The 24,982-nt window shown below is 34.1% G+C and overlaps 1 protein-coding gene across 1 annotated transcript in view; it reads right to left on the bottom strand.

Moving 5' to 3' along the window:
* Nucleotides 1-24,982, bottom strand: part of LOC141458427 (uncharacterized) — a 44,742-nt gene continuing 19,760 nt past the window's right edge. Inside the window, exons 5-11 of the mRNA XM_074136389.1 lie at nucleotides 22,171-22,275; nucleotides 17,756-17,913; nucleotides 9,503-9,627; nucleotides 9,151-9,413; nucleotides 5,152-5,286; nucleotides 4,765-4,989; nucleotides 1-640 (exon numbers count right to left, since the gene is read on the bottom strand). Coding sequence (XP_073992490.1) covers nucleotides 371-640; nucleotides 4,765-4,989; nucleotides 5,152-5,286; nucleotides 9,151-9,413; nucleotides 9,503-9,627; nucleotides 17,756-17,913; nucleotides 22,171-22,275 — 1,281 coding nt within the window. The 3' untranslated portion in view covers nucleotides 1-370. The remainder of the gene's footprint in view (nucleotides 641-4,764; nucleotides 4,990-5,151; nucleotides 5,287-9,150; nucleotides 9,414-9,502; nucleotides 9,628-17,755; nucleotides 17,914-22,170; nucleotides 22,276-24,982) is intronic.

Genomic DNA, 24,982 nt, shown 5'->3' on the forward strand with positions numbered 1-24,982 from the left:
TTGAACATTAGCTTTTAATTGAGTCCAACATGTGGTTCAAAAAGGCTTATGTAGATATAATTTATAATAAATAAATAAACGACAAAAATAAGTTATAATAAATCTTAAACAATACATGCGGGGTAATGAAAATTGTAGCCTCAGTTTTTTTGTTTTCTTTTTTTATTCCAGAGAGAATGTCTTTTTTAAAAAAAGTCCTTAAACATTAGGAGCTACTTAATGTTTATATTTATAACAAAGTGAACAACTGCAAATTTTGAATAAATAATACATTTCAAAGATTGGTAGTTGCATGTCCTTGATTCCGCCCAGATTCTTCATATTGTATTAAGTTATAACATTTCATTTCCTAATAGTAATATATGCATAATTAAGATTGTATCACGCTTCGAATCCATCTTACATAGTTAGGTAATTTGGTGTAAATTCCGTATTTTCCTTTTTTCCCACAGCCTTCGCCGAAGCTCGTGATGCCAAATACTGTCCACTTGCCCAGTTTATCCTGACACAATAAAGGTCCCCCAGAATCACCTGAACATGAATCCATTCTACCTCTTCTGTAGCCAGCGCAAAACATATTTCCCGTTATATAATAATCTTCATAAACCACACGACAACTCTGAGTTGATACTATTGGCACCTAGAATTAGATTTTATATACTATAATAGTAGGACAGGCTTTAAAAATGAGAAACAAAATAGCAAAGATTTAGATAAAATAAAGGTGTGATCCTGAAAAAAAAATGTTCTTTAAAGACTTATATTCTGATACTTTATTAATTCAATTATGAAAGAATCCAACTTTCGAAGGTTTAAGCATGATTATCTAGATTCATAAAAGATCTTATGAAAAGAGATGCCTTCATGAAAGTTAATGAGTTTCATAGGCTTGTGAGGCCACTTTGGAATCAAGATTCAGTTGATCTAATACAAAAACTTTAACAAAAATAGTGTAAAAAACTTAACACAATGAAATTAAATTGGTCAACGGTGCAGCAGGTAAATAATGTTCTTGATTAGATTGGATTAGCTCAAATTCGATGCAAACTAATATTTACTTCAACGACGAGGGTTGAAAATTTTATTCCAAGAGAAAGCGAACGCCAATCAAAAAAATAAATTTTCTTGGTGTGAATTTCGGAAATTAAGCAGGTATCAATTGTACATAAGAATGATTAAAAACCTTGAAATTGTCAGTTCTTAAAGATTAATTCTGCAACATGTCCTTTGTACGTATTGAATGAATTAGTTTTTATCCCAATGAGAATCGTTTGCTGGGAAATGAGTGCTGCTAAAATTTATAAATGAACAAATAAATGTGAGCAAGGTAATTGAAAACTTGATGAGTCTGCTATTTAATTGGAAGGTTTATCTCCAGAGTAATTGCTAATCTACCCTCATGATGGCTTGGTCCTTCACACGTCCTTAGGCAAATACCTTCATGGAGAAATAGACAAATATTCAACCTAACATTACAAATGAAGCAAGCCAAAATAGCAGCAGTAATATTGTTTGATTAGTTATAAAATTGTTGACGTAAATGACAAGACGTTTCTGATATTTTGGAATTTATCAATTTTATGCTTTCCAATGATATATTTAGAACCTTGTTTAATTTATTTGCTCTTATTCTTTAGTTTTAAATCAATATTTCAACAATTTAATTTCCTATGTGGATTAAAAAATTGTAAAAAGTATACTTATTACATGTAATAAATGGATTTGTAAAAAAAAAAAAAATAAAAAATAAAAATAAAGAAAGGAAGAACAGAACTATCTAAAATAAAAAAAACGTACAAGAATTTAGTAAATTACTCAAATAATTAAATTTAAATTAAAACAAAAATAAAAGTAAATAAAAAATTAAAACAAAAAAATAAGTAATTTACTGCCCCATCCAAAGACAAACCATTACGTCCTAAAGTAAAAATAGTAGATAAGCGGCCAGGTACCGACATCTACGTAACTACCGCCACGAAACTAACGTGTTAACTTGTATGATCTCCATCCAACTCACGAATAAAGATAATTTCTACATTCTCAAAGCAATTGAGATGAAGCAATTGAAACACTAGTCCAGTAAGAGGCAAAAAATTACAAAATGTTCCACTTAAATTTAAAATTCTCCTTGATCTCATAGATTAAGAGATTATGATTAAAATTTCTTCAAGGCTTATCATAAATGTGGAAATTCAAAGTTTTAAAAAATAAACAGTAAGTAATTACTTGAAAATATAAGTAACACATGTTAACATAATTAAAACTGTCCGGTAGGACAGTTGTATAAGGGTTGACCATCAAAAACTGCACGAAAAAGCGTAACGTAGAAAAACACCCAACTTTGACAATTTTTTTCTCTTTTTCTATAAAAGATAAAATTCCCAAATTTTCTTTAAATTATAGGGCAAACCCTCCTTTATAACTGTAATTTTTTGTAACAACACAGATCTAATAGATTTCGAGAAAAAAGTTGCCGAAAATGAGCAAAAACGGCTTTTTCAAAAAATGTTCTTGTTCTTGTTCTTCTTGTTGTTCTTGTTGTTGTTGTTCTTGTTGTTACCTTTTTTGTAAACAACGTAGCGCCAAAACGCGTGAACCGATTTTCATGAATGAGGTGTCATTCGATTCAATATTTTATGTAGATGTGCCTTTTGGGGGTCCCGACGCTGTACATCGAATGGGAGAGGAGTTAGCCCTCTTTATGTAAGGCCCCCTCCAAAATTATTATTACTAATTACTCTGTAAATCTTGGCCCGATTTTGATAAAATTTGTTAGGATGATAGGGTTAGGGCTCCCCTACGTAACATTAAAGCGGCGATCAGCTCTTACACTTGTTAAGGGGAAGTATAGCAATCGTTTCAAATTATCGACACGTGAACCGATTTTTATGAATGAAGTGTCATTCGAATCGAAATTTTTTACAGATTTGCACTTTAAAAGTCTCGGCACCGTGCCTCATAAGGAGGGGAGTTTGCCACCCAAATAAGGCCCTTTCTAAAACTATTATTACCAATATTTCTATAACGCTTAGTCCGATTTTGATAAAATTCAGCTCGAATAAGTGGTTAAAGCTCCTCTACGTTGCTGATTCTCTTGCTCCTACTAAGAGGAAGTACTGCAATCGTTTAAATTATCAATGAGTGAACCGATTTAAATCAATGAATTGTTCGATTAAAAAATCTTTGCCTCTTTGCCTTTTAGGGAGAAGTACTGCAATCCTAGTTTATTTTTCTTACTCCTCTTAAAAGGAAGTACTGAAATCGCAATTTAATTTTGCTATTTACGTACAAATACCTTCCTATATTATTCAAAACGCTTTCTCAAAAAAATTGTTATTGAGGATGGTTTGGGAGCCGCAACTACAATCATTTTTTAAAAAGATCTCTCCAGTGGTAGTTAACACCTTATCAGGTTATAATGATAGAATTGCTTATTCCAAATTTTAAAAAAATCTGTAAAGCAGATATGTAACTTTGTAAAATAGACAAAAAGGAAAATCTATCCAAAAGGTACAAAAATCTCCTTAACAAAAACTTACAGTTTAAAATGTTAAGTATAAGGGTTGATTAAACGCCAAAAGGTACACAAATCAGCGAGTACCCAACATTTCATTAATACCTCATTAATATTTAAGTAATTCTACTGCATTAATTTTCATTAATAAGTTATTTTTTAGAATTTATTAGATATCACAGACCCTTGTGCTGGCCACTTCATTTATATTATTTTTTTGTTATAATTATGATAAATCACATATACGTACATGCATGTTAAAGTAGAAAAAGACAAAGTTAGAGTAGGCTACTGTCTTGAATTCGTCTTACCGAAATATTCGTGAGCACAATTAACACACAGTTAATAACAAGTAGATTATTAAACAATAATTATTCATTTCTCTATTGTAATTTAATTTAGTCCCCCTAATTTTACTAATAGTAAAATACTGGAATAATTAGCTGTCCTAAATATATGCATATCTTATTTACTTTATATTACATATATACAACATTGTGGGAAGAACACCTAGATGGAGAATGTAATTGAAGAAAACTATATTATTTGCGATAAAGCCAGATAATTATTACCTATTATTATAAACGTTTGACTACTACATAAAATAACAATTGCTTTAATCGAAGAATGAACTTAAACCGACGATTTTTATTTAAGAAATAAAAATAAATAAATAAAATAAACAAAATCATTGATGTAAGTTAGTGTAAACATTTTTTTAAACAAGGTTTTGAATTTTTTAGCCTCATATTTTTATTTTATTTTTTATAACGTTTTTCTTTTTAACCTGTAATTAATAGTTTGATTATTATAAATAACTAGATATTACAGTCAATCTACAGTGCTACTTGAACATATATTTTGTAGACGAAAATGGCCAGCATAAGGGTCTGTGATATCTAATAAATTCTAAAAAATAACTTATTAATGAAAATTAATGCAGTAGAATTACTTAAATATTAATGAGGTATTAATGAAATGTTGGGTACTCGCTGATTTGTGTACCTTTTGGCGTTTAATCAACCCTTATACTTAACATTTTAAACTGTAAGTTTTTGTTAAGGAGTTAAAAGTATAGAATCTGATTAGAAAAGATTCATTTAGCAACACTTATGCATAATAAGGTACATAACTTATTATAATGTTCATTTGAACTTGAAGTACTTTACAACATCTAAGTAATAATAGTTGCTAAATACCAAACGTGAAAGAGACCATCAAATATATTGAAAATGTGAAGAAGAAATTACCTGAGCTTCGTGAAGAATATCGGTTCCATAGGCATCTGTTGTACTTCTTTTTCCCCAACCAACTATAGTACATAAACGTTTGATTGGCAAATGTTGTCTTGGTCTAGGTAAGCAAGCAATACCCGAATGCACACCGTTTGGCACGGGTTTCGGTAGTTTTAACAAGGCTACATCATTATCCACAGTTTCCGAATTATATTTTGGATGTGTAATTGTTCGTTTTACCTTAAAAAAAACTATTTTTTAGCTACAATAATTTAAGAAAAAGTTAAAATTAATCGTCATAACAGAAATATCAGAAAAGAATTCTTAATAAATATTAATGAATAGTAGAAGTAGATCAAAATTATTATTATTATTTTTCTTTTAATTTAACATTTGAAATACCTTCATTAAAAGCTCAGTTCCTTCGTGCAATGAAAGATTATATTCACCTATGGAAACATATAAACGCTTCCTTACACAATGGGCAGCTGTTAAAACCCATTCTTTAGCAACAAGAGTGCCCCCACAAAATGCTTCCTGTAAATAATAATTTAAAAAAAAAAATGAGAAAATTTTTTTAATCATACTTAATTTTGCTGATATTTCCCTTGTTAGAAAGTTGTTCACACTACGTCCAGTAAAAATTGTTAAATCTTTTTGGCAACAATCTTTTTTTGTTTAAATATCTCCTTTTTTTTGTTAATTGATTTTTATATAAAACCAGAAAAATAAAACGAAATGCATAATACCATTATAAAATAATTGGTCTTTACATGAGAAAACAAATCATTCCTCAATTCCTTGAGCACCTCAAGCACTTTAAACGAAGTGAAGTATTTAAATTTAAGTTGCTAATTCAAAGTTTTTAACTATTTAAACTTTAACTTCAGTTACATATTTTGCTTATGCTCTTTGAGAAACAACCATTTTTTTCTCTTTCAAAATCAGAAGATATGTATTAATGTCTTGCAAAACCTCACATAAATGTGGTGCACATTAGACCGACCATATAAAAAATTAAAAATGAAAAATCTGGTTTACATTCACACAGGATTTTCTCTGACTCTTAATCTGAATCATAAGCTACTAAATCCTAAATTTTAATGAAACCCCGAATATTTGAGACATATTAAATTCGAACTAAAATCATATAATTTGTAAAATCCTTCTCTGCAGTAAAATTTAGTTTACTAAGAACCCCACCCCAACCCCTATCCAAAGCTGGGCCTAAAAAAAATGTTTATCTAAAAAGATGATGAGTAAAAGAACAAGATAAAGTATGTAATGAATATACAAATTTTACAGAAATCCTTGGAGTTATTTAGAGAAAATCTCAAAATCCATTGAGCAGTGGTAGTTTCGATTGAGGAATTTTCTATAAATTTGATTTTAGCAACCTTAAAAAAAATGGAGTTCATAAAAGGTACTGTACCCTTTATTACAGCTTTTAATCTACAGCTTTAGGAATGTTTATGTTTATGTCGAAGGCTTCTTTGAAATGTATTAAAACAGAAGAATATCTGCATTGGACACCTAAAACTTTTTAAAAGCTTATCTTCAGACGCAAACCTGGTGCTTTGTATTTTTATTTGGACGGAAACCACTTCGGTATTTTTTTTTTTTTTTTTTTAAATTTATTTTGTAATTTACAATCTGTATAAATATATACAATAAGTTAATAGGAGGTGAATGAGATGAACTGGTGCGGGAAGAGCAGGAGGAGAGAAGCTACCCAGCGGTAGCACTCTCTATATGAGAGAGGAGAAACGTGAGGAGGAGAATATGAGAGGGAGAGAGGAGAGATTTAGTTCTTCAGACCTCAAGGAAGTCGCGGGGCCACTGGCGATTCAGTTGGCGAGGAGTGTTAGGGATGTCAGAGGAGGCGAGAGACTGTACAAGAGGATTTGAGTTGGTAGAGAGAGCAGTATGGAATTTTTGATATTTAGTCTTGGCGAGTTGGTCTATGAAGGTAATGTTGAGGTCGGTGTGACGGGTGAGGTTAGTCACATAGAAAGGTGCGTCAGCTAGAGTCGGAGGCGTTTTGATTGAAATGTTTGTACAGTCCGTACGTTTGTTGGTTTTGCTGAACCCCACAGCTCTAGTCCGTAAGTCCACATAGGTTTGAGGATAGTATTGTATAGTAATCGTTTGAGTTCAATGGGTAATTTGGAGCGTCTTCCAAGTAGTCTGTAGAGCAGTTTCGCAAGTTTCGTCATTGCTTGTCTTTTAAGTCTAGTGTCTAGTGTGTGGGTTCTACGTGAGTCTTTTGTCTATGTAGAGCCCAAGGTAGCGCACCAGATCAGTACAAGGAAGAGGATTGCTGTTGAAGAGGACAGGTGGACAGGAGCTCTGCCGGAGACTAAACGTGGCACTTCGGTATTTAATAAATTTTAGGTATCATTTTATAAGTATTTAACAATGCAGTCCCTTTTTAAAAAATAGTATTAGTACTAAAATAATGCTGTCTAGTATCTTTTTATTTTACCAGAGAGAACTCTTTTGAAAAGCTCTTTTCAGACTCAAGTTACTAAAAAAAAATTCTGACTAAAATTTAATTTCAAAAATCTGACGTCATGCAATCTTCAATAGCTAGATTAGATTAGATTTTCTAAATACAGGGCGGGTTCAGCTCGCCAAGACCCTGCATCATCAAACAAGACACAATTACATTAATAAAGTACAATGAGAAAAAGTTGGAATCAAGAATTTTACTCTCTAGTCGCTTGTTTTTATGATTAGATTGCAAGATGTGGTGCATCTGCTTTTGATAAGTTAGGTTTTAGGTCATTGAATAAGGTGGCCATCCCATTTTTGACCAATTTATGGCTATTGTTCACTTTTTGACCACCATCCACCGACAAATAACGAGAATAACTATCGCGGTGTTCATCGTTGAGGTATTCGTTGAGTAAAAAAACTGTTCGAATTCAATGTGACGCTTGTGTTCTTCAAAAAAAATCAGTGAACTGTAGTATGTTCTTCTTCTCTACTTGGTGAAGAAGACAAATTTATTTAGAACGATTCAAATCCACCCACTCTCTGCTAGGTCCAGTGCTACCTGAAAGAGCTCTAACTGCCACCGGTATCTTATCTGCCTCTGTCTACTACAGAGATATCATCTGCGAAGTCCTGAACATAATACCCTAGCAGGTCAAGTGCAGTTAATAGATAGTTTACGACCATACAACACAGAAGAGGGGACAAGACTATCTGGGGCGTCCTATGTCTTACCAGCTAACAGAAACTAAACAGAACATGGTGAGCTACTAATTTGGAATTGGAAAAAAATAAATAAAAAATCTGTTGAAAACATGCATACTATTTTTCTTCAATAACTTCTAATTTAAATTTTTTACTAAATAGTTGTTGACATCTATATTGAAAAGGGAAACTCCAATAAAACGGTACTGTAGCTGTAGCATTGAATACCTGTTTCGCCCAACGAACGAAAATCAATACTCCAAAAATATAAATAATATAAAGCGCAGTATTAAAGTCGATTTGGTTAACTTATTTAGTAACGATAGTATTTTAGCAACTTTTTAAGTGTGTTTTATTAAGATTTCTTAATTAAATTTTCTGCTCAGCAGGATGTATAATAAAATTAAGGAAACGGAAATGACAGACGTAAAGTCCTCCTTAAAATTTTTTCAGGCAAATTTTTTGCGAGAGACGGAAATCAAAGACCTAGAAAAAAGCGAATCTTAAAGATGATCTGTTACGACGAGAAGCTGGCTGAAAAATACGTAGGAGGGTCTATTTACGAACGGTCTCCTCCATAGAGATTTTGATGTAAACCCAGACATACCTGCTTCCCGGGATCGCCAAACGCCTGGAGGTGTCATTCTACTAAAACACTTCGTTTCACCCCATTATATAGTTGGATTAGACGTTTTAGACAGGCTCTAAGAGTTTTTCTCGTCTGTAGTGTTTGTGCCACTTCTACAGATTGTCCCAAAACCGTGTTGCGACGGAAAAATCTGCTCTGTTTTGATTTTTTGTCAAGTAATTACAGGATTTCAATTTAATTCTTTTTCAGTGCGTATAAAGAGGAAGAGTTTTTGACAAATATTGCAGTTTCGTTTAAAAAATTAGTTGATTAAACATTTGCGCTAATACTTTTTCTACTCGTTTATTGAGAGCACACTAAAGTCATTGTTGAACCATATTGACGAACGAAATATCAATCTGAATCTTTTTACTTGAATAAACTGAGCAAGTATATACACACACATTACTCAGATCAGTTTCTAAAATCCATGTACTTTTAATCGACCCCTTCCAGTTAAAACTTAAATTCGAAATTCGGCACGAATGAAATACTTGCTCTTACGAGAAACAAAAAGTAAAAAAAAAACAGCTTTAACATTAGTTTCAATGCCATAGATAAAAGTAAAATACTTTGAATCTGTTTAATACTGCAACGATCCAAGGCCATTTGCCGCTTTGTGTTGGCCGCCCACCGATAATCCTCAACATATTGCTATAATGAGGTCTGTATGAGTTTGTTGTGTTGTTAAATGTTACACCACAAACAGCTACAGTTACTTTGTTAGCTTCCAAAGCCACAGGGCTACCTTTGTCATTTCCTGGCAATTGATTATTAACTTGTGCTTTGTTTGGCATTGATAAGTAATAACCATCATTCGTGTTTACTTGATTATCTAAAAAAAAAAAAAATGCATTAATAAATGTATATTTATTTTTAAACTTATCATTTATATTGTACTTTATTGAATTCAATGTATTAAACCTTCAATTATTCGTCTCCCTTGTATTTTGTTCAGGATCAAACTTTGGCAGTGACTACCCTCGGTGTAGCAGTAAGCTGATTGTCTAATAACTTCATTTCCACAAATTTCTACTTTTTTACACCACCTGCAAAAAGTTTAAAAGTAAATATTTCACAAAAGTTTTTCTTGAATCTTAAAATTACATTTCAAACTATGATTCATCACAAGCTAGGAATGATTCGTCTTTCAGCAAAGTATTAAGTTAAGAGAATAATAATTTTTTAGAGTACTCTTCATATTTTTTGCTGATTGATATACATATACGTAATCTAAAGTGAAGAAAATCACTGCCAATTTCATTATGATTATTATAAAATCAATGTACATTATAATCTGTTTCTGTAAAATGCATTCCATAACCCTTAAGATGACCTGGTTCCAAAAGAAATAAACAAATTATGACAGAAATTAGCAATAACCTTTGTTAAGTAAATTCATTGAAAAATTTGGAAGTTGTGGTTTATCATCAAACAACAACAAGGTACTTTGTACCTTGAGTCGCAGTCTGTCTGTGTAGGGCAGTCGGTCATGTGAGTTGGGCTAGTGAGTGCGTGTTTAAATCATATCATATCAGGAGTATACTCCACTATCATTTTTGAATTATTCTTTAAACCAACTGTAACATTGTAAATTGGATATCCATTTAACTGTAACGTATGTTGAACTAATTAAACTATTTATCAATTTATTTCTTAAACATTTTCTGATCAATCAAAATAATTTACTAAACATTTTCTGGTCCCATCCGGACCGGATTTTGAACTAACGATCTACAGATATACAGTCCACATCTATTATAGAACATTCAGATTAAACAGTGTTTGTCTCAATCAGGCTATAATGCCTAAATAACCAAAAATAATTGTATTTTCAATCAAAACCATTATATTATATTATTCTTTTTGCTGTTACTGTGAATTACTGATTAATATTTTCAAAAAAAAACCAGCTATAGTTTCTTAACACACTTGAAAAATTAAAATAAAACTAAATTCGTCATTTCATCTAAATAATCTTTAAATTATAGAAATAACTAACCATGCGGTACTCGAGTTTTGGAGTACGCTGTCGTTAGTTCTGATTTTTGCCGTAAGTTAAAGCGTCATAGAGCTATCGCTTCCGTTAATTTTTAAAGTGTGTTGCTTTACGAAGTGTGGCAATAAAATTTAGGTATAATCCTAAATAGAAGAGTAATTAATTATTGTATTTTCATATTTACAAACTGCATTTCAATATTAACTATCAATATCTATTAAGCTCTCATTTATTCAATGTAATCATTTCTTATTTATTTAATTTGTGTTTATTTTCATAATTCTTTGTGTTTATCTTGAATCAAAGCCTATGTTAAGTTAGAATTATATGTAATATTATCTTGTTGTCTCTATTTATAGACGTTTACATTAGTTATTAAGTCATGCATATTTTATGTTATTTGTATTATTTTTCTAGCTTTCTGATTTTGCTCTAATCTTCTGAATTCTGTAACTTTCCTTTCCCCTTAATATCTATCTTTGCTTATTCCGGTATATCTCATTTTATTTTACATTTTTTAACATGACGGAACCTCTCAAGCTGTCATTAGATCAAAAAATCATCCTGCATAAAGACAAGGCCTTTTCGCTAGCCGATGATATTAAGTCAATTTGTGAGACTGGCCGCCGAATTAGCACTGATTCCACAGCAATTTCGTTATTTAAAGGGATGTTTAGATCACTTGATGTAACTTATGAAAAATTTATGAATGAATGGGCTGAAATTAAGTCACTTTATTTGGCAAAGGATGCAGAATCGGAATTTCCGTCTAAACGAGAATCGACAATTCTTAGGGCTACCAAAGACTTTTATTATGAAGCCGGGGCTATTTTTGAAATTCATTGCGCCTCATATCAACCCAGGCCTACCACTTCAATTCAGAATTCACTGTTAGACTTATCTCAGTGTATTTCTATTCGATCACGACTTCCTCATATCACAATACCAGTATTTTCTGGCAAGTTGCAAGATTGGCCCTTATTTAGAGATACTTTCAGTTCCATGGTCCATGATGAAACTTCGTTGGCAGCTGTTGAGAAATATCACTTTCTTCTTGCTAACTTACAGGGTTCTGCCCTTTCTGTCATTAAACATGTACCAGTTTCTGAGGTAGGCTACGAACAAGCCTGGTCAGCATTGCTTCAACATTATGACAATAAGAGAAAACTCGCAGCATTCTACCTTGACCAGATACTGAATTTTAAACCTCTCACAGGTAAAGCTACAGCAGCGTCATTGCAACACTTTATGCAGGTTGTCATTGAAAATGTCACTTCCTTCGAAAAAATTAAAATTCCTAATTCGTCAAAGTACATTATGTTTGAACTAGCTCTTCGCTGCTTGGATGAAAGCACAAGAGAGTCATTCGAATTGGCTGCTGCAGATGAATTTCCCACTTGCGATGACCTAGCCAAATTTGTGCGAAAGAAGGTAAACGCCAAAGACATTACAGAAAGGGGCAAAAGGGATTTAACTCCAATCCTTAATCAACCTTTTAAGCCCAATAACACTAGATCAAATAGAACTCATATCAAACCTTCCAATTCATTCTTTACAAATACAACCTCTTCTCCATCAGTAGTAAACGAGGCGAATAAACTTGTTTCTTCCTCTCGTTCTCCAACATGTTTTCTATGTAAGCAAAGGCATAAGCTTACGGAATGTCCCACTTATGTTCGAGGCACGCCTAAACAACGTTATGATATTTTAAAAAATTGGGCTGGCTGTAAAAATTGCCTTTATCCGGGCCATCGTACGAGAGAATGTACTTCTCGTTGGAAGTGTCGCCAATGTGGAGGACGTCATCATACCACCTTACATTTACAGCCATCCATACCTAGTATGCCATCCATTACTCAGCCAACTTCTCAGTTACCTTCTACTAATAAGGAGGAACCATCCGCTACAAATGTAGCATTCTCTGCCATTTCTGCTAACCATACCCCGGAAGTGCTTTTGGGCACAGCAATTGTTCAAATTTGTGACGTTAATGGTGTTTTCCATCCGATAAGAGTAGTTATAGATTGTGGTAGTCAATACTCTTTTATAACAGAATCATGCGCTTCCATGTTACAATTACCCTCTATTCCCTTTAACATATCTGTATCTGGAATTGGTCAATCCATGTTATTAACACCAACCAAGAAGGTAATGTGTACATTACGATCACTTTGCTCCGTATCACCTGACCTCTGTACAGAGGCTGTTGTTATCCCAATCATTACACAACAATTACCCCATCAAAGGTTACCCCCATCAGTATGGAAACGCTACATTCATCTGAATTTAGCGGATCCTGACTTTTGGAACCCAGGTCCTATTGATTTTCTTCTCGGAGCGGATCTTTTCTTACAGATCTTAGACTGTTCTTCACCTCCCTGTGAGTTTAATTTTAATCAAAAGGAACCAAAACTACTTAGTACCATCTTTGGTCAAATTATTATGGGTAAATGCACGGAGCTTTCCTGTTCTCAATCTACATCATCATTCTTTATTACTTCTTCAGATGTCTATTCCCTTATGGAAAGATTTTGGGAAATCGAGACCATCAAAACTGAGCAGCCCACTTTATCACCCGACGATCAATTTTGCGAAGATCATTTCAAAGCTACTCATTCTCGTATGCCTGATGGGCGTTATGTCGTTTCATTGCCATTTCTCACCGTACCTAATTATCTAGGCCCAACAAATTTGTGTGCTTTACACAGATTACGCAATGTGGAGTTTAAGCTTGCACGCGATTCCGCTCTTTCCCATCAGTATCATTCATTTCTGCAAGAATATCTTGACCTGGGGCACATGGTAACAACTAACAGACCCGCAAAATGCGTAATACCTCATCATGGGGTTTCGAAGATTGTAAACGGTGAATCGAAATTGCGTGTTGTTTTTGACGGTTCTTGCAGAACAACTTTTGGATCACTAAATGATTATCTGGGTGCAGGCCCCAAACTACAAACGGATATCAGTGACATCATTTTGAATTTTCGAAAGCATCGATTCGTGATTACTGCAGATATCGTTAAGATGTATCGTCAGATACTTATATCCGTTGATGATAGAGTCTATCAACATATCTTGTGGCGCTTTTCTTCTGATCACCCCATTGAAGAATTCGAGTTAACCACAGTTACCTATGGACTCAAATCATCTCCCTTCTTGGCTTTACGGGTCATTCAACAGCTTGTGACTGATGAAGGTACACCTTTTCCTCTAGCCACTAAGGCTCTTACCCATGACACCTATGTTGACGACATAGTCACGGGTGCTTCCACTATTGACGAGATATTATCTATTAAAGAGCAATTAATTGCCCTATTATCAAAAGGAGGTTTTCAGTTGAGCAAATGGACGAGCAACAGTTCAGACGTTATCAAACCTAGTCCTGATCAATGTAAGGTAATGCCAATATCCTTTAGCGAAATGGAAGAACCAACTGTTAAACTTTTGGGGTTGCAATGGGATCCAATACAAGATGTCTTCTCATACAAGATACATATGTCTGCTTTACCTTCTACCAAACGAATGATATTATCCACAATAGCACGTATTTATGATCCTCTAGGTTACGTGTCCCCATCTGTGTTTATCGCTAAAATACTTCTACAAGAGACTTGGAAATTAGGAATTGGTTGGGATGAGAATTTGCCAACTGCTATCTTGCACACTTGGGAGAATTTTCTTCAAGATATACCTAACCTTCAACAAGTTCGTATCCCACGCTACCTTATGTTGGACGATACACAGGCACCATGTTCCATTGTTGGCTTTTGTGATGCTTCGGAACGAGGCTATGGTGCGGTACTATACATAGTCTCCATCGTGAATTCGAAGAGGAAAGTTTTCCTCCTTAAATCTAAATCTAAATTAGCTCCACTAAAGCCCATGACAATTCCCCGCTTGGAACTTTGTGGTGCATTATTGCTTGCTTCATTGTACACATCTATTGCCAAATTCATTAAACACCTCCGAATCGAATCTACTTGGTTTTTCACCGATTCAGCTACTGTGCTTAGCTGGTTTCAAATTCCAGCACACACATTGAAGACCTTTGTTGCACATCGCGTAGTTCGCATCAGCGAACTGACCAATATAAAATGCTGGAAGCATATTTCTTCCCATGAAAATCCTGCCGACTGCTGCTCAAGAGGTTTGCTGCCAACCCAGTTATTGAATCATCCCTTATGGTGGGCGGGCCCCCCGTGGTTGATCCAACCTGAGATCTTATGGCCCTCAAATGAAACTAGTATCTCGTCTGAAAACATACCTGAAATCAAATCCTCTCATGTAACGTTAACTGTTACTTTTCACGCATCGGATTTCATCAACTGGACTGAAAGATTTTCTAAATACCGTCGTCTGGTCAATTCTTTAGCTTACGCCCTCAGATTTGTACCAAAATCAAAGTTTTCCGATCACATCAGACCTAAGGGTCCTATCACTGCTTTAGAATTTGACGCTGCTAACATCAAATGTATCAAACTTTTACAACATCATTATTATCCGGAAGCGTTCAATGATCACCTTAACCCGACTCCATTAATGTTAAGCCTTAATGTATTTGTCGATCAAACTGGTATTCTTAGGGTGGGCGGTCGCTTACGCCATTCTTCCTTACCTATTGAATCCAAACATCCAATTTTACTTCCAAGACGTTCTCAATTCACTAACATTTTGATAGATTATTTTCATATAGAACATGCACACGCCGGACCTGCAACTCTTCTTGCTGCTATTCAACAACAATATTGGATTCCTGCTGGACGAAGTTTGGTGAAACAACGGAAACGAACATGCATCATCTGCCATAAAATGACCAAATCAAACCGAGCACCACTTATGGGCGATCTACCTCCCGAGCGGCTGTCTTCAGTCAGAGCTTTCTATCAAACAGGAGTAGACTTTGCTGGACCATTTCTATGCAAGGAGACGCCTCGACGAAAGTCACCGCTGGTGAAGGTGTATTTATGTTTATTTGTATGCTTATCTACCAAAGCAGTTCATCTTGAATTGGTGCATTCACTATCCACTGAAGCTTTCATTGATGCTCTAGATCGTTTTATTGCAAGGAGGGGCAAACCTGTTAAAATGCTCTCCGACTGTGGAAAGAACTTTGTTGGCGCTGCTAACTATCTAGCTGAAGTAGCTGCCTGGCATGACTCAGAAACTACTCAAGCATGCATTCTTGATCACATCAATCATCATCACATCACATGGCTATTTAATCCTCCTCAAGCACCTCATTTTGGGGGAATCTGGGAGGCAGGAGTCAAGTCTACCAAAACTCTGCTTCGCAAACTTATTGGCAGTTCTACATTTTCATCCCAAGAGTTGAACAACATCTTCATAAAAATCGAAGCTATATTAAACTCACGGCCACTTCAACCTCTGTCTACAGACCCTCAAGATCTTCAACCTCTCACTCCGGGGCACTTTCTAATCGGAGCGCCACTCACTGCTCTTCCTGAAGCCACGTTAACAGACGTACCTCTTAATCACTTAACTCGTTGGCAATATCTGAGAGAGCGAGTACAACATTTTTGGAGTCGTTGGCAGAAAGAGTACCTCCAAACACTACAACAACGTACCAAGTGGATTACTACAACAACCAATTTAAAGGTTGGTGACATGGTCCTCCTAAAAGATTTACACACCTGGCCATTACAGTGGCCCCTTGCTCGAGTTATCAGTATTCATCCTGGCCCTGATGGTATCGTTCGAGTAGCTACTGTGAAGACAGCTCAAGGAGTCTATAAGCGCCCTGTAACTAAGCTAGCACCTCTACCTCAACTGAATGAGAACATGCCTTAATCAATTTCTACATCAGATCCAGACCACCATCCACATCATCACGCAACTTCTCATCACATCACATCACATCTCATATTATTATCTTCATAGTTCTTCAAAAGTTCCAAATTTTGGTGGGCGGTATGTTAAGTAAATTCATTGAAAAATTTGGAAGTTGTGGTTTATCATCAAACAACAACAAGGTACTTTGTACCTTGAGTCGCAGTCTGTCTGTGTAGGGCAGTCGGTCATGTGAGTTGGGCTAGTGAGTGCGTGTTTAAATCATATCATATCAGGAGTATACTCCACTATCATTTTTGAATTATTCTTTAAACCAACTGTAACATTGTAAATTGGATATCCATTTAACTGTAACGTATGTTGAACTAATTAAACTATTTATCAATTTATTTCTTAAACATTTTCTGATCAATCAAAATAATTTACTAAACAACCTTTCTTCTCTAAAATAAATATAAAAAAGAATTAAGTAGAATAGAAATTCTTCACGTGGTCTATATAGTGATAACCCTTGGTTTTGAAGCTTTAGCATTGTTGAAAATGAGTATTATAAACCAGACACTACTAGCCACAAAGGTTAGTTAGTTTAGTGAGAAGAGGAAAGAAGGATTTTCAACTTGGTATAAAAAAAACAAAAAATGCACAGAATGGAAGATTGACTAATGTGATAATTTTTCTCCTTATTTTTCAGATACTAAAATTCAGAAAGCAAAAAATTCGCTAAAAGAAACTTTTTTTTTTTTTTTTTAAAAAAAAAGATCGATTTATTGCGATGAACATATTAAAACTGTCCGGTAGGACAGTTGTATAAGGGTTGATCGTCAAAAACTGCACGAAAAAGCGTAACGTTGAAAAACACCCAACTTTGATAATTTTTTTCTTTTTTTCTATAGAAGTTATAATTTTCTTTATAATATAGGGCAAATCCTCCTTTATAACTGTAATTTTTTTGCAACAACCCAGATCTAATATAAGCAATACAATTAACCCACCTCTGCAACCAAGTTCATTAGCGACTGGATCTTTCTCTGTGCATTGCCAGCTTCTGGGCAGTATTCTTTATCACAGGCTTACTGTTCAGTGTGTTACTGTGAAAGGGGCTCTCTTTTAAAATACTCGAATATAAAGAAGGGATCTCGAACCGGTGGTCCTAAGTTCACTACACTACCGTTGAGCTAATTCAATTCCTCATTATGCTAATTTACGAATCTATTTATTTTAGGGCTCAACGACTTCTTTGTTCATCAGTGACGACTTATTGCTTCCGGTATTGTGTTTAGATTTGAGCTTCCAGTGAAGATTAAAGGAAATTCAACCAAAATAGTTTAGTAATTTTTAAGTTAATGTACTGAATTTTTTTAAAATACCTATATCTTTGTGTAAAACAAGACTTGGAGCAAATCGTCCAACGGCTCCATTTGCTGTATATTCTTTTATTTTCAGTTTTGCCAAAACCACTCTGATACGTCCTTTGTAGAGGGTTCGTACCTAGCCTTTCCATAAATATATCGGTTGAATTTAAAACCTAAAAATTAAAAAATAAATATCAGTCATACATATAAATAGGTTTGAACATAACAAAAATGTTAAATTCAAATTAGTTAAGAGGATTAAAACAAACCAAAATATTTTCTCTCTTTCTAAAGACATGAATTAAACGTGTAAATGGAATATATTTACTCCTCTGACAATGAATAGTTCATGAAAATGATGCTCTCAATCTAAGTAGCTAGCCCTCAAAAAATCAAGAAACGAATTCTACTTTTTTTGGTTGCACATGACAAAGTTGTTTACAAGGTTTTTTTTGTAAATGGTTGTATGAACACTAGCCCAAAAATCGCTTGGAGCTCCAACTTTATATTTCGTTTGGTACCAGCAAGGGAAGAGACTGTAACTTAATGATTGAAACCCTTCATCCGACAAAAGCACTTTAATAAAAAGATATTCCATTATTTGAGAAAAATGGCTTCTTCAAACTATTTCCTTTAAACGTTGTTTTTCATCATTCTTTTTAGTACAATGGGTGACTTGGTTTTCCAGTAAAGCGCCAGTTAATTGTAATGTATGGCTCCATCAGTCACTTACACAACATAAACAAGGATTAATAATGGCTGGTTTAAAACAAACAGCACATTTTGCCTAAAACACGAACAAAATTATAATGACATTGCTAATAATCACACAATATTCACAGGGCATGATCTAATTCAAGATGTTGTATGACACCTACTGATGAAGAGATAACCCAGGGGTGAATTCTAACTTTAGATGGGTAACACGTGGTCTGTGAGAATGTTATTGAACAAAACATTTGAGAATTTGGCTTTGGTAAACACAGTTTCCGGCAGGCAGTGTATCTAAGGAAAGCATTACAGGGAACCCTAAAACTGAAGTCGAAGAACTAAGGGTGTCTGGTTCTAGTGAACCTACCGAACCCATGTTGCAGTAAACCATAATTAATCATATATTGTCTGAGTTCATTCGCATGTAATAAAAAGGGTATCTTAAAAACGGGTACTGGGGATTAGTAAAGCAAAGAAGGTGTTCCTTCTGCTAGACTTACCAGAAGCAGACAATGCCCAATAAGCATTTCCCGTGCACAAAAATCTGATCAACTTATCAAATCGTTTTCGCTCAAAATTTTATACTAAAAAAAAAGTAGGATCCTGTTAAGATTTTATGGAAATGATCGCTAATGAACCAGCGTAAATGAACCTAAACATTTGATCTTTAACAAAAACTTACAGTTTAAAATGTTAAGTATAAGGGGTGATTAAACGCCAAAAGGTACACAATAACCTGATATGGTGTTAAGTCAGACCCGTAATTACCACTGGAGAGGTCTTTTAAATGAATGCTTAGAGTTGCGGTCCCCAAAGAATCCACAACAACAGTTTTCTTCGGTAAACGTTTCAATTAAAATAGGAAGGTATTTGTGCGTAAATAACAAAATTAAACTGCGATTTCAGTACTTCCTTTTAAGAGGAGTAAGAAAAATTATAGCGCATTTACAGTACTTCTCCCTAAAAGGCAAAGAGAAATTAAACTTCAAATATGCACGATTGCAATACTTCCCTTTAGTAGCTGTAAGAGTAGGATGTCACCTTAATATCACGCAGTAAAAATCGAACAACTTCTTCCTGCCAAAATTTATCAAAATTGGTCGTAGTTATTGTAATCAATAACTTAATAATAATAATTTAAGGCGGGCCTTACTTGCGTGGGGCAAACTCCTTTTCTTAAGTGGCACAGCGTCGAGACTTAAGTGCAAATCTGTACAAAATTTCGATTCAAATGACATTTCATTCATGAAAATCGGTTCACGCGTCGATAATTTGAAACGATTGCTGTACTTCCCCTTAACAGGTGTAAGAGCAGATCGTCGCTTTAATGTTACGTAGAGGAGTCCTAACCCTTTCATCCTACCAATTTTTATAAAAATCGGTCGAAGATTTACAAAGTAATTAGTAATAATAATTTTGAAGGGGGCCTTATATACATGGGGCTAACTCCTCCCACATTTGATATACAGTGTCAAGACCCCCAAAATGCACATCTACATAAAATTCCGAATCGAATGACACCTCATTCATGAAAATCGGTTCGCGCGTTTAGGCGCTACGTTGTTTACAAAAAAGGTAACAACAACAACAACAACAACAACAGCAATTTCTGAAAAATGCCGATTTTGCTCATTTTCGGCAACTTTTTTCTCGAAATCTATTTCATCTATGTTTTGCAAAAAAAAATGCAGGTGTAAAGGAGGATTTTCCCTATATTTTAAAGAAAATTTGGAAATTTTATCTTTTATAGAAAAAGAGCAAAAAATTATCAAAGTTGGGTGTTTTTCAACGTTTCGTTTTATCATGCACTTTTTGACGATCAACCCTTACACAACTGTCCTACCGGACAGTTTTAATACTTTGATATGTTTGCTCAAAACTACTTTATTCACGATAAATTTTAGGGACTCTTCAGTGTTTTTTTTCCCCTGATGTTTCCTTTAATCGAAATATCTTCAGTTTTCATTTGCTAATTTAATTTAAATAATGTAAACGTCTTGCTGAAAGGTTGCCAAAAATTGCGAACTCCAAGGGATGAAAAAAATATTTAAAAACTTTGAAATTTGTAAAGTTCTAATTGCATTTTATATACCATTTGGAAGAACGCAAAGGTACTGGGTTCAATTCCCGGTACAGGCCATGGATTTTATTTAATGGTTAATGCAACAAATTTATCGTAAAGTGCGTTTGCAATCGGCCTCCGTCCGCAACACCTAATCGGTAGTTGCCCGCCTTAAAAAAAATAGGCATTACTTTCCTTCTTCTTTTTTTTTTTTACTGCATTTTGGTTAATTTTTAGTGACTTTATTAAATATAAGTGTTAAAGAATTTTAATATTTGCTTAATAAATCTAAACATAAGATAGTTAAACGCATATATATATATTTTTCTATATTGTGCGGGTGAGTCGGAAACTGTGAGGAAGTAAAGATTAATTACATTGACAAGGTTGCTGGTTCAGTAATGTCCCTCCAAGGAATCATCTGCTCCAAATAAGAAAATACAACTGACAGATACGAGAATGTACTATATTGTGATACCAGTTGGATAATATAAAATGTGTCCTTGTAGTATTAAATAAAATGCTGTATGAGGCCTTCCTAAATAAAGCCATATGTGGCAAATTTGCCAGTTAAATTGTTAGTTTCTATCAGTATTTTAATATTGCTAAAACTGATATTTCCCCGCTCACACTTATCGATAGCCTTATCGTAACCCTCCCGTTGAAACAACATCAAATAACGTTGGTTGAGATGGTAAAAGTGTTAGCCCAGATTGATAACGTGGCTTAATAGGCCAGATCTCAAGCAGAGCTAAACGCTACTTTCTTGTAAATGAAGGCAGCGGTTAAAGAGTTTGGATTGGAAGTTAATTTCCAGAAAACCAAATACATGATTATGATTGGAAATAAAAAAATATTTCGGAACCAACAGTGAGGGAATATACCTTTGAAAGTGTCAAAGATTTTAAGGCACCGAATTAACCTCCAAAAAAAAAAAAAAAAAAAAAAAAACTATGTAACAGAAGGTATTTGTGGATGAATGGTTGCTGGAAATTGATCTTTCGGGCCCCCCAACGGCTATTAGAAGTAAAAAAATGTGTCGAAAGCAGCGAAAATAAGGCTTTATAAGGCAGTACTGAAGCCGGTATTCGCCTATAGCTCAGAAACATGGATTTTGACATGAACGGATGAGCACAATTTATGCAGTTGGAAATGAAAAACTTAAGGAGAATATCTGGTCCAGCGAGGATAGAGGAAAGCTTCAGAATAATAACAAACTAAGAAGTGGCTGAACTGTTTGGGGAATCTGTAATTGTAACTTGCATAAAAGCTGGTAGACTGCGTTGGATGGGATGCTAAAGCTTTTACTGTTGATTTAGTCAGTTTAATTCAGTCTTCACACCACATTATCGAAAATATTCTTTCAACAAAGTGGTAACCAAATTTTCGGGTGGTTCCTCCGAGGTAGAGCGAATTTACCTTCCTCTTGTTTAAAAAGTTTATTCTTGAATTAAGTTATATTACTTATTTTTTTTTTTTTTAAATATCAACGTTTTTCAAGGTACAAGGAACAATTCGGACTAATATAAACTATGTTTAAGGTATGCTCAATACCACCCTCACTATTGATCATTGTGATTACAAAAATTCAGAAATTATTGATTATTAAAGATTGGCGCGAGTTAAAAAACAAAATAAAAACAAGTTTAAAACTTACCACAAAAATTGTATGATTACCTTCTCTGTAAGCAATTTGTTTATGCTTCCATTTGTATTTTTCAATTCTATTCTTTTTTGATCCTTGTTTACAGAATTTTTCTTCCTGAAAGATAACAGGTCATCTCAAAATTTTTTTGTTTTTTTTTGAAAAAGTTCATGCAAATAGTGTTTTCATAAACAATTTTAAAGTATCTTTTGTTTTAATTTGGTTGCCCTTTAGTTAATTAAAAGCAAAATATTAATGGATATTACCTGCCAATGACAAATGAGAAAGACACTTTTTTTATTTAACCCTCTGCCCACAAGGCTGGGGTCGGATCCGACCCAGCTCTTACATTTCTGTGAACTGCGCACGTGATACCGTTTTGGCGCCAAAATGTACTCAGGTATCCTTTCTCCCAATATCGATAAACACGTTCAGTAGGTAGGTTATGATTTAAGTATTCTTTTAACTGAGTTCTAACATCATTTTGACAAAAGTTTGTCTCTTGGGGTCGGATAAGACCCCACCTTTTTTATAAAGTGCGAACTTTTTTTTAAATACAAGTTTCCCAAGACAACTAAATTGTTTTTTAGTCCATCAAAATGAGTAAAAAAAATATTTTTATCACGGGGGATGAAATAAGGGCGGAGTTTTTAAGAAATAAGACTGAATCTGATGACGAATCTGTAGATGTATGTTCTGAGGAAGAGGATGGCCTTTTATCAAATGATGATTATCAGGACGATGTTTTCGATTCAGTAGGTGAGGACGTAAGTTATAGTTGTGACGACGAAGATAGAGAGGAAAGATACTTTATTTTAGGAAAGAATGTAGAAATTACATGGTCTGACATTCCTCTTAAATCAAAATTTTCCAAAACTCCTAAAAAGAAATATTGTTACAAATCTCCCAGGGCCAAAGGGTGAAGCCAGGGAGCTTTTGAGGAAGGGAAATTATTATCGTTGTCTTGAGAAACTTTATAACAGACGAAATGATTGGCACCTTAGTTTGCTGTACAAATATAGAAATAGAAATGAGATGTGAAAAAAGAAGACTAAACAGTGGATATAGGAACCACAAACTTTATACACAAACTAACATTACTCATTATTAGTTGATATTTACTTTAAAAAAGCAAAATGAGAAGCAGGCGAAATAAAAAAAATGTACATGGTCGGATCCGACCCCACCTTGTGAAAAAGTGAACGATGATTTACCTTGTAGGCAGAGGGTTAATTAACATAAGTTGTTCAGAACAAAATTTACATCTATTTAAAATATCGTTGATAAAATATTGGTTAAAATTAACTTGTTAAGTAATTTAATTGTTAGATATTATCAGAATCTCAGGTGTAAAATGCCAGAAGTATGAAAAAGGCCAACTTCTATTTAAGAAGCATCACCTAGCACTATAATAAAAACTTTTAGCAAGTTTTTCTTTTATTCACTTTCGTTTATAATTTCGTATTACACCTAGGCGGGAAGCCCAATTAAATACCAATTATACAAATAAGGTATTTTTTTCTATTAACCTTGTCAATAATTGGGTCCAGTGAAGGTCCCAAGAAGGTACCAATTTTTAAGAAAAATATTTTATTACAAACGAAGAAGAAAATCAATTTTGATAATTTAAGAATTTAAACACAGAAAGCGAAAATAAATTAAAAGTGGGCGACAAAATTAAATAAAATATTTTAAATGCTTCCCTTTCAAAAAAAATAAAAAATCTTTTGTATTCAACAATTTTATCGAACTAAAATTCTTACAGTTTTGAACATTTTCTGCAGGTTTTCAATAATTCGGAATTTTAGCATTTGTTTCATAGAAAAATTAAAACCGTATCAATTATTCATAAGTACAATTAAAACGATAGAATTTCTAGAAATGGCCTTTCAGAGGGCACCCAGAGGGCACCGGAGGGAAAGCCCCCTCTAACCACAAAAACTATGCCCTTTTCGCAGAAAAGTTTCAGGCAAAAACTGATGCCCTCAGATGAATATTTAACATACACAGTTTGACATATTAACTGCCACACAAATACTGAGAACCTTGCCGTTCCCTGCATTAAATACTCCCGGAGTCCAGTCTGCATGTGCAAAAATATCTTCTATGGCGGAACTCTACATGTTTTTTTTTGTTTTGTACTTCCGGCCTCCGTTACAGACATACCTGTCTCATCCTAGGATGAGAAATTCTAAAAGTCAGCAGCTGGGGCTTTTCGTGGGAATCCAGTACGCTAATCACTGAACTTATCTCCTTGCACAACTATCAGTTTTCTACAAAATTCTCTAATTAAAAACGGGACGTAATTAGATTAGATCCTATTGGAATTGACCAGTCTATGTACAAGACTCAGAGAATCATTGAGAACCTATTTTAGAAGGAGCAACCCCACTGTCTTTTTTTTTTTTTTTTTTTAGACTTAAGATACTGAAGAGGCGCTCATTTTTTGGGTAAAGCTTAAAGGTACTAGTTTTTGTTCTTCAAAGTGCCGAACCCTTCAAACTGTCAGGAAATACTCAATCCAAGCTGTGCCGTGACTTCTTTTGTCCAAAGCTATAGGAGTCCGATGGCAAACCCTTGCGATGCATTTGTTAACTACAAATTTAAAATATATATATATATATATATATATATATATATATATATAATTTATAAACGAGAGGCTATAGTGAACTTATTCGCATGCGTTTTCGCCCAGCAATAGCTGCTTGTGATTCCATCTTAGTTGGCTCTTTTACTTAATAGTTCGTTGTACCAGATATGACTCGGACACCATGAGGATACCATGGGAAACCTCCAGGACCATGCAGGGTGCTGTATTATC

The sequence above is a fragment of the Rhodnius prolixus genome, unplaced genomic scaffold (genome assembly GCF_049639745.1).
Source record: "Rhodnius prolixus isolate KJV_2025 unplaced genomic scaffold, Rpr scaffold_1, whole genome shotgun sequence".
NCBI lineage: Eukaryota > Metazoa > Arthropoda > Insecta > Hemiptera > Reduviidae > Rhodnius > Rhodnius prolixus.